Source organism: Eutrigla gurnardus, assembly GCF_963514095.1.
Source record: "Eutrigla gurnardus genome assembly, chromosome: 7".
NCBI classification, from domain to species: Eukaryota; Metazoa; Chordata; class Actinopteri; order Perciformes; family Triglidae; genus Eutrigla; species Eutrigla gurnardus.
The window spans coordinates 19486597-19496737 of record NC_139921.1 but is presented as its reverse complement, the minus strand read 5'-3'; the positions used below and the strand labels follow the sequence as shown (position 1 = coordinate 19496737).

The following is a 10141-nucleotide window of genomic DNA, read 5'->3' as shown; positions in this document are numbered from 1 at the left end:
ATATATGATGTTTTTGAGAAGGATTCTAATCTTGGAATTCAAATGTCCTCTTAAACATATCTGGGATTTTTTGTTTTTGCAATCACTCCAATCTGGTGTAATTCCATTACAGACCGACCCTGGCAGTTGTTGGGATGTTGGTGAAAATGTAGGAAGGACCTCGGATGGTATTTGAAGCTGCTTGGGGGGATGCTACATACTGTATTTGGGGCTGATGATGGTGATTGGGAAATGCAGTGTACCTGCCAGCTGGAGAAACCTGGAGGGACTTGAGCCCACAGATGACAGCATCCACAACACCCCCCCCCCTTCCCCCCTCCCCATCCACCATCCTCTCCTCCTTTTCCAGCCTTCCCCTCAGCTCGTCTTCCCTCTTTTTACCCCTCCCCCAACGCAGACAGACCCCCGTCCCCTGCATGTCTAGCTAACTCAGCTCTCCCAAAAAAAAAAAATCCACCATCATATCCCGTCACTGCTCTGACGCCCTTCCCTGATTGAAGGGAACATTATTAGCCCCTGCTAACCTGCTCGTTCGCGGTGGTAAAATGTTGTTTATGTGACGCCGGATGTGGATAGATATTGCTGTGGGCTCTTTAGAGTTTGGCAGACACTTGGTGCCAAATCATATGCATGACTCCTCTTGCCATGCCGCTTCATGTGACTGCCAAGTGAGGCCCACTGGGGTCTCTGCCAGGGGACCCAGACTACTATTCCGCCGTCCCACCCCCAGCCCGACCACACTCCTAACACACACACACACACACACACACACATACAGAAAAACACCTTGGCTTCCCCCAATGCCCTCCCTCCCTCCCCCAACCTGTACCAACCCTATGCCCTCCCTCCCTCCCCAGTCTCCATACCACACTCATTATTAATGATCTGAGGGACAGCTTTCATTTGATCTATTACTTAGGATGGGACGGCGGCTGCTGTGCTGCTGCATCCCTGCTGGATCTTTAATTATTTCATGGAGGGCTTTTCCTCCTCTCTGCTGCTCCTTCTCTGTTGTGCAGATGAAATATTGAAGTTGAGGAGTGTAGTGCAAAGTGGCCCCATACAGGGTGAGTTGTGTGTGTGTGTGTGTCTCATGTAGGTTTGGCTGTATAGTCGTGTGTACGTACATGTGTATGAGGCCGAGTTCCTCCTGACCCTTTTCTTAAGTTTTTCCACGAATGCAGTTCGCAACCCAGATTGCATTACCTTCTTTTTTTCCCCCTTCTTCTTCTTCCCTCGAAGTTCGAAAAAACGAGCGTCCACTGTGCAAGTTGTTGTTATCGTTAAGACCTCGGTGTGTATCCTGGCGATCGGACAAAATCAACCGAGCAGCGCTTAACGCTTCGACGTGGAAAAACACTATTAACGAACGCAAAAGCGAATTATTGCAGCGTGCGTGTAATGTGCTGTGATTATGGGCCATTAATGTCATAATACAGTAGTGTTGAGGGGCAGTAATGGCATGATACCACGAGTCACTCCGCGTTGCCAAGAATAACAAAGCATAACATCTGACATGGAAATATGGCCGACACCAGGGGCAACACACAGCGTTGCATTCAGGTATGATGTATGGCGTGATGCCTAATTGCTTTGCTCTCCTACTTCATAAATTTTGGACTCTCTTGAGAGCGAGGCTACCGTGTTAATGGCAATCAAAATTCCACCCAGCCCAGCGCTACATTCGTTTCGTGTCGCCGGGCGGGCCGAGAAAAGCCCTGCGAATTCAATAAACCCCTCTGAGATACTTACCTCATGGAGGGGGATCCATACTCCATAAACATAATGACACCTTATTTTAGTTTATGTGATTACACGTGATGGTGTGATTTGCATCCACAGCACCTCTCCACTCAGTAAAACATTGGATTGCCGTAATTGGCAGTAGGAGTTATCCATGCACTTATGTGGGGGAGCGCTGGAATGACATTGATATACAGCGCTCCATTAATTGCCATATGAATAGGGTCTGCAGTGGTTGGCGCTCTGCTGATGCATCACAGTAAAAGAGATGGGTCACTCTGTCTTCTCCAGCCCGCAGCTTTGCCAAGCTCATAATTACTAAAACCTCCAATTAATCTTCCCATCACATAGGCCAAACTTCCTCCCTTATATATATATATATATATATATATATATATATATATATATATATAAAATGTGCAGGCTTCTGGGTGTTTACACAGCTAGAATTGCATAAGTCCATTTATGTGGGTGCACTTGTGCCTGTGCCCATGAGGACATCAAGTACAAACAGCACTATATGTTCTCAGTGTACTCTATAGCTCCACTGTGAGCCACACAGGTTATCAATACAAGTGGCATCAGTTGTGTCAATATCACACAGTTGAACTACAGGGAATTGCCATCTGCAGCGTACTACAAAAAAAAGGACTCTTATTTTGTGGCGAGAAAAAAAAAGCAAACATGGTGTTCACACAAAGTTCATATACTCTTATAAAAGCACATGAGTATTGACTTCTTTGCTAGGCTTATGTAAGACACGATAACTCACAGGGAGAGAGCCCAAGACCGATTTTCTGTGTCATTTCTTTTAATTTGAAATTGTTATTTTTTTTTTACAAAAATGATTCTATTTCAATGTTTTTCATTCTCACGGGTCTGTTGTATATTTTGAGATTCGATTTTTCCCTGTTTGAATCGAACTGACTGCTGCTCGTATAAATGTTTCTATCCACTTCCTCCATGTCGGTGCAAATACAAGTAGTGGTCAATAAGTGCAGCTACTCTGCGTCTGATTTCTGAGAGGTCACAACAGCGGTTACTGTAAGTGCACACTTCTTCTTGACAATACTTTTGTGTGTCTGTGTGTGTGTCTGAATCAGTGCATGCATGTGTGTGTCTACATGAATATGTATTCCTGATTGTAGCATGCAGTTCTGGCCCCTGGCCATTCAACCTTTACTCATTCTAAAAGGAATCTCTTCTCCACACTCCAACCCCCACCACTCCTCCTACTAGCGAATTCACAACACCTTACTGGCACCCAGTGGCGAAAGGAGGCACTGCGCCCACTTGATGCTCGGCCGACAGCAGGGGAGATAGACAACTGTTTACAAGTGGCATTTGCCCCTAATTAAAAGCAGCACTTGCTGGAGCACTTGGTCCGCGGGAGGACCAGCATCCACAGTGATGCATGCTGGGCCGCTGATCCTCCGGTAAGCCGCCTCCACTCTGCAGGGACACGCAAACACATTGGTCAACAAGTGAGGGAAACGAGCATTTAAACACAGCAAACGACACTTTACATTGCTTTTTTTTTGTTTTTTTTGACAGCAAGGAGAGTGATAAAATTTGCACGACATGTGAGAAACTTTCATATGAGAAACAACACAGATGGCTCGGAGCGCAGCCATTTCCTCAGACAAATGAAGAACAGTCCTCATAGTGATTGACCAAGTCGGCCGAATCTCTCACTCTCTCAGCGGCAGACAGTCGACTCCCACATTTTCTAATTCTGCCGGCCCCCAACATCTGGCTGTCCCGTGTGGAAAGGCCATTATGTCAGGACGGCGGATGAATGAAAGTAGCCATCGACCTGTCTGCGTAGCGACTATCTGGGCAGGCAGTGCCTCGCGAGTTTTGACCAGCTTAATGGAGCATAACGGCTCGGCAACTAATCACCTGTTCTTTCTCATCATCTGCTTCCCCCGCGGGACAGCAATTGATTGTTAAGTGTTTGATGGATCAGACAAAGACTGAGCCGACCTGACTAAGTGGAACGCGCAGCACAGTTTGTAGCCCGATCTGCAGTTCATGTTTTCACACTCACAGACGGCGGAACACTTGTCCACACGTGTCACAACGCAAAGTGTGTCTATTGTGTTTGTTTTCCCCTCCCTTCCCTCTTTCTGTCATCACCTGCTCTGGGGAACATACAGTAGTGCTGCCATGCAGGACCCCAGTCGGATTCATTGATTGTGTGTATAATGCAATCCAACAGAACTATATTCATGTTTAAATATATATGACTACTAATAAAATGCTCATTTTATCAAATTATATAAGCTTAGAATGTTATTTTAAAGGTTTCAGGAATTTTGAAATGAGTTTATTTGCATTGGAAACAATTTGTGCTTCCGTTTCTTTCACTCGTTTTAGGAAAAGTAATCCCACTATTTGTGCTGAAATGATCAATCGCATGAAATACAAACTATTTTGATGATAAAAATCAATCTTTTTTTTAATCTCATATCTCAGCATGCGTTACTTTTTCTGTTTTGTATGACTGCATATTGAGTATCGCTGGCTTTTAGACACATAACAAGCAATTTGAAGACGTCAGCTTGGGTTTCTGGGAAATGTGATGGGAGTTTTTCTACAATTATATCACGTTTCCCACCATATAGCTGCCGTTTCCGACTTCAAAGTCTGAGGAAGGGCTTTGTGCTCGAAACGCTAGTGGAAATAAATCCTTAAAACGAGAGCTATTGGGTGTTTAAATTCTGTTAGATATTTCCTTTATCCAGCACCTAAATGACACTGGATGTGTGTGTGTGTGTGTGTATAACTTATTTTGTAAGCAATAAATCAATTGATCAAAGAAGCAATTAGCTTCTAAAATTAGATTAGGGTAACTGATAATAAAAATAATTTGCCCTACCAGGTATTTTGAATGCCTGAAACATACAGTATCCCACACACACATATTATGTGATCCAAATATCTCACTTGAGTCTGAAAAGCTGGTTGTGGTCCAGCTCTTGTTCCTCTTCAGTCTTTCCTTGACCTCTGTCCCTCAGCCTCCTCTTCCTCTCCTCGGGGTCCAGGGTGAGTAAGACCACCAGGCTGGGCTGGAGCAGGTCGCCGGGCCAACGGTAAACCTCGGAACCCTCTGCCGGAAGGCTGCACACCGGACCGCTCACTGCTGTGGCGATGGCGTACGCTGCTGTGCTGTGCCAGAACCTGGGGACAGACCACACATTGAAAGGTGAACGACGGATGGAAGGATGGATGATCAGGTAACTCACAGGTGGAGTAGGAGATGTTGAATGCTGAACTGTAGGTCCAGATCCCAGTGGAATGTTTCTTTTGTCCCATTCTACTCTCATAACGGGTCACGCAACAGGCAAGCGTCACAACACCGGCAACATCTCAGCCGTCTTTACCTGTCAACGATGACAGGTGTCTTCGTGGCCTCCTGGCCTATTTGTTCTGCTGTGATGTAGTTTCCCAGAGCGTAGAAGGCCCTGCGGATGAGGGGCGGCTCGCGATCAAAGCGGGCCCTCATGGGGGACAGACACATGGGAGGGGACCGCAGAAGAGAGGCCCCGAGTGCATCCTTCAGAGACTCAGTCAGAGTTGTCTTGCCTGTGATGGGGAGAGGGAGGGAGAAGAAACACAAAGACAGGGAGAGTTTTCAGAGAACACAAAAGCAGAATTTCTTTCTTTCTTTCTTTTATGTGATAAGGGACTGAGGTGAGCATCCTGCCGGCGTGGTCGAGTCTCCCCGAGGCCTCGCAAAGAGTGTCACACGAGCAAGCTCTTCAATAAACCATTCTCACAGTGATGTAACTTTCCTGAGCTCATGACACACGATATGCCATTAGGCCGCGCTCGCTGGCAGATAATGGGCTCGAGCAGAGAACAACTGGCCATCACTGTGGCCAGACATCTATACATCATGCTGATCCCGTATTTATTTATGAGGTAATGGCATTAACCTGTGGCATCCAGGCCCTCTATGACAATAACAGGGAAGTCTGGTTTACTTCTGGCCTCCGCTCGGCCGGGCAGCAGCTCCAGCACAGACGCGGCCTCTGGGATGATGTCACCGCACTGCAGAACAGAAATCAGTTTGCTGCTGTGAGAGGAGGCAGGGGGGAGTCATAGACTGTGGCACACACACACACACACACACACACACACACACACACACACACACACACACACTGCGAGCCACCTGGCACTGATGGATAAATGGAAGCATTAAGAGGCACTTTGGGCCACCTTGCTATACCTTCCTCAACCACAAGAGGGTGCCATTCTGCCATATCTTACAAATAGGGTCGACTGTTTGTTGATGTTATTGTACAACAGGCCGCTCATGTCACAGTGAGACGATAATAACCTCATTAAGGACGTCGTGGGCCTCCTCAAAACTGTAGAAAACATCGGAGTTGACGATGTTGAGAGTGGACGGGTGATGTTCTGGCGCTTCTGACGGGACCACATAGTGATCCTTGGACGCTCCTTCCACCGTTTGGCCGCTCGCATGAGGCCACAGATGCTGAGTCCACAGTTGGCTGTCCTCGTCTTTTAGGTACGAGCACACAAGCAGCGGATCGTTGTGCGTTAAATCAGTCAAAAGTCGCTCCGTCGGGGACGAGCGCTCGGAATGATCGTTTAAAAAGTAGCCCTTTAAGAGAGAGCCCTCGACGTTCGGCAGGAACGAGGACATGGGAGACAAGCGACACTCTGGAGGCAAGTCTCTCCGCAGTCTGTCTCCCAGCTGCCCGTGGAACCTGGCGCGTCTGATCCTGTCGCCGCCGCAGACGAGGAGAGAGTAGCACCGCGCGCCCTTCTGCGCGTCTCCGAACAGCCGCGGCGCTTCCTCCCCGCGGTGCTTCTCTCCGGTCGAGAAGTAGACGGGAGCTCCGTCCAGCTCCACGGCAAACACACGGGAGGACCAGCGGGGGAGGAGAGACATGGTGCGCCGCGCCATATTCGGTTCACCGCACACAAGTTTCCTGTCTGGTTCAATGAGCCACTGCGAAGCTGCGTTTCACACTGTAGGGAAAACGAAAGTTACCGCGGCCGAGACGGGGAAAACGCAACTTAGACTTCGCTCCGCCTGATGATGATGCGGCTGTAGTCTACAAGTTGAGGAACGTGTTCCTCGACTCACATGTATAAACAATAAATGACAGCAGTAGAAATATGCAAGCTGTGTCGCCATGGAAGCCCATTTCAGCCACTGTGAGGGATAAAAAGAGAAACTAATGACGTAGTATCTCAAAATAATGACTTAATATCTCAGAATAAGGATAATCTTTCTCAAAAATTATGACTTAGCTTCTCAAGATAATGACGTGGTGTAATGCGTCATTATTCTGAGATACTAAGTAATTATTTTTTGGATACTAAGTCACTCTTTTGAGAAAGTGTTATCTTTTTTCTCCTGATGGTGGCGGAAATGGGCTTCCATATTTGGTGTGACACAATTTTGGCTCGTGCTCACTTTCCTCCGAAAGCAACCTGATGAATAAGAGTGGAGCAAAACTGCAAATACACTTTTATTGGCAGTAATGCATATGTGGTTGAACGTCATGCGAGTGCAAATCTTCTGTTTTAAATGTCACAAAAAATATCCCCTATCAGCGTAATTTGTATCAGTGTTGCATAATCTGTATGATTAATAAATAATGAACGTGATATCGCTGCAGGCCATCTGCACCCAGCTGAGTTTCGTTTTCGACGTTTGTAAACAGAAACTAAACCAGGCGATCAGCTGAGAGACTCCCGTCATAAGGTGTGTTCGTGCACTATTTAAGACGCGTCTATGCCCCCACAGTTTAATGCACTGGCTGGACTGAAGATGCTTTTATCCACTGTGGTCGAGTCTCCGCTGCTGCTGCTGCAGCTCTGCGTCAGCTTTTTGCACTCTATTTTTGCAAGCGTCTTTTCCAAAGTTTGTTACGGAGTCTTCAGGCGGACTGCACCATCACCCGCGGACACAAAAGAGATCCAAAGCAACGGCCGGAACGCGACGACTCCAACAAGTGTCAACTATCATTTTACACGCAAGTGTAATTACAAATGTGGATTTTGCTTCCACACCGCAAAAACGTCCTTCGTCCTGCCTCTGGAGGAAGCCAAGAGGGGCCTCAGACTCCTGAAGGAATCAGGTAAATGAGACAGCTCAGTGTGTTTTTGTGTGTGTGTGTGTGTGTGTGTGTGTGTGTGGAGTCAAACATCTAAATTAATCCCTCTGTCTGTTAGGCATGGAGAAGATCAACTTCTCTGGAGGAGAGCCTTTCTTGCACGAAAAAGGAGAATTTATGGGGGAATTGGTTCGGTACTGCAAACAGGACCTCCAGCTCCCGAGCGTCAGCATCGTCAGCAATGGAAGCATGATCAAAGAAAAATGGTTCCAGAAATATGGTGAGTAAATTAGCATATTTTTGTTATTCTCAGAAGAAAAATGCATTTGTTGTCGATGCAAAATGTAACGCCCGGTCCTAAAAACTCTCCAGGCGATGATCTGGACATCCTGGCCATCTCCTGCGACAGTTTCAACGAAGAAACCAACCAGCTGATTGGCAGAACCCAGGGCAGGAAGAGCCACGTCGACAACCTTCACAAGATCCGCGGCTGGTGCCAGCAGTACAAGGTGGCGTTCAAAATCAACTCGGTCATCAACACCTTCAACGTGGACGAGGACATGGCCGAGAGCATCCTCCAGCTCAACCCGTGCCGCTGGAAGGTGAAGACGGAATGGAGGAGAGCGTGTATGTTGACGCCGCGGCGTACCATCGACGTGTGTAGTCACCCTCTCTGCCCGTTGCTTCCTGTGCTCAGGTATTCCAGTGTCTGCTGATCGATGGGGAAAACGCAGGAGAGGAAGCCCTGAGGGAGGCGGAGAGGTTCGTCATCAGCGAGGAGATGTTCCAGGACTTCCTGGAGAGACACAGCGGCGTCCCCTGCCTCGTTCCCGAGTCCAACGAGAAGGTGTGAGATGAGATTGTTTGATCAGTGGGAAAAAATATGACTGATATGTTTATGTTTACCACTTGGAAGCGTCTAATTTGGGAAAGTGATGAAATTAGAGATAACATCTCAGCCAAACCTGTCACATTCTAATGAAGTGAAAATGAAACCCAAGTCTGTGTAGCTGTTGTAGATAATTTGATATTGAAATAATGCGGTGGTAATCGCTATGAATTGAATTCCCATGTTATTCACTCCTGCATAATATTCCCCACCACCTGGGGCTTCCTGCCGAGATCAAGCACTCAGAGTTTACAACATCGGGGTGTACATGGTCACAACGGGCTACTGCTTGTGGCTAAATGTGAGGCTACAGAGGGAAAACAGAGTGGGATTCTGTGTGTGCAAATATATAGTGTTATACCAAGTGAAATGTCCGCCATGTTCATTGGACCGAGGCCCGACTAAAAAGTGTACAGAGGCAGAGACCGATTCTTCCTGCGCCTTGTCAGAAATGAAAACGCTCCCAGACTGACATAACAGAAGTTTGTGGCCTTCTTTGTCTTCACAGATGAGGAATTCCTACCTGATCCTGGACGAATATGTAAGTCTGCTGTCTATGGACTAAACTTTTTTTTAAACCACATTTGACGAGCATTTAAATGTCAAGCTGAATTAATCTTTTCGTCATTGTTCAGATGCGTTTCCTGGACTGTCGAGAGGGACGGAAGGACCCGTCCAAGTCCATCCTGGATGTGGGCGTGAAGGCGGCCATTCTCTTCAGTGGCTTCGATGAAAAGATGTTTCTGAAGAGAGGAGGGAAATATGTGTGGAGCAAAGCCAACATGAAGCTGGAGTGGTGAAAAAAACCTGCGACTCCATTTTTGGTTTACCTCCACTGAGCGATTGCTCGCTTGATGTGTATAATGTCCTCGTGTCTTTACAGCTGTTACTTTTCAAACTTAATACTTTTGCTGATGGTTGTAGAACACAAGTGTAGAGACGTTCTATTTAGCACAGCTTCAGCTTTCCAGCAAACCATTGATTGGTGTTTCTGGGACAATCCCAGCAAGCAAGCAAGCAAGTAATTAATTACAGGAAAATGAAGTCATTGTTGTACTTTGTTCTACCTCCAGGAGAGGTTCCACAACTAAAGCACTTTTGACAGTCTTCCCTGGTGCTTATTTATTGTTCTATCTCTGTCAATTGATATTTTTGTATGTAATATATTAAAATGTTGTTAATAAAATAATAAAATAATAAAAGACTTTCATGTGGGGTTATACATTGCATTTCACAAAGTTTTCTTCAGACTTGAGGGCCCCCATATTCACACACACACACACACACACACACACACACACACACACACACACACACACACACACACACACACACACACACACACACACACACACAAAATTGTATTTGTCAAGGATCCCAAAAACCTCCAAAATAACTATCTGCATAC

At 46.6% G+C, this 10141-nt stretch overlaps 2 protein-coding genes across 2 annotated transcripts; one reads left to right on the top strand and one right to left on the bottom strand.

Moving 5' to 3' along the window:
- Positions 1 to 2534: 2534 nt before the first annotated feature.
- cmpk2 (cytidine monophosphate (UMP-CMP) kinase 2, mitochondrial) lies at positions 2535 to 6770 on the bottom strand. Its single transcript, XM_084014176.1, has 5 exons — positions 6092 to 6770; positions 5685 to 5799; positions 5130 to 5331; positions 4693 to 4926; positions 2535 to 3195 (listed from the first exon to the last, which is right to left on the bottom strand). The coding sequence occupies exons 1-5, from the start codon at positions 6683 to 6685 to the stop codon at positions 3075 to 3077; spliced, it is 1266 nt and encodes a 421-aa protein (XP_083870302.1). The 5' UTR covers positions 6686 to 6770; the 3' UTR covers positions 2535 to 3074.
- A 675-nt stretch (positions 6771 to 7445) lies between these two features.
- On the top strand, positions 7446 to 9935 carry rsad2 (radical S-adenosyl methionine domain containing 2). The gene is made up of 6 exons (XM_084014177.1): positions 7446 to 7868; positions 7963 to 8124; positions 8217 to 8446; positions 8542 to 8691; positions 9242 to 9274; positions 9369 to 9935. The coding sequence occupies exons 1-6, from the start codon at positions 7523 to 7525 to the stop codon at positions 9531 to 9533; spliced, it is 1086 nt and encodes a 361-aa protein (XP_083870303.1). The 5' UTR covers positions 7446 to 7522; the 3' UTR covers positions 9534 to 9935.
- Positions 9936 to 10141: the final 206 nt, after the last annotated feature.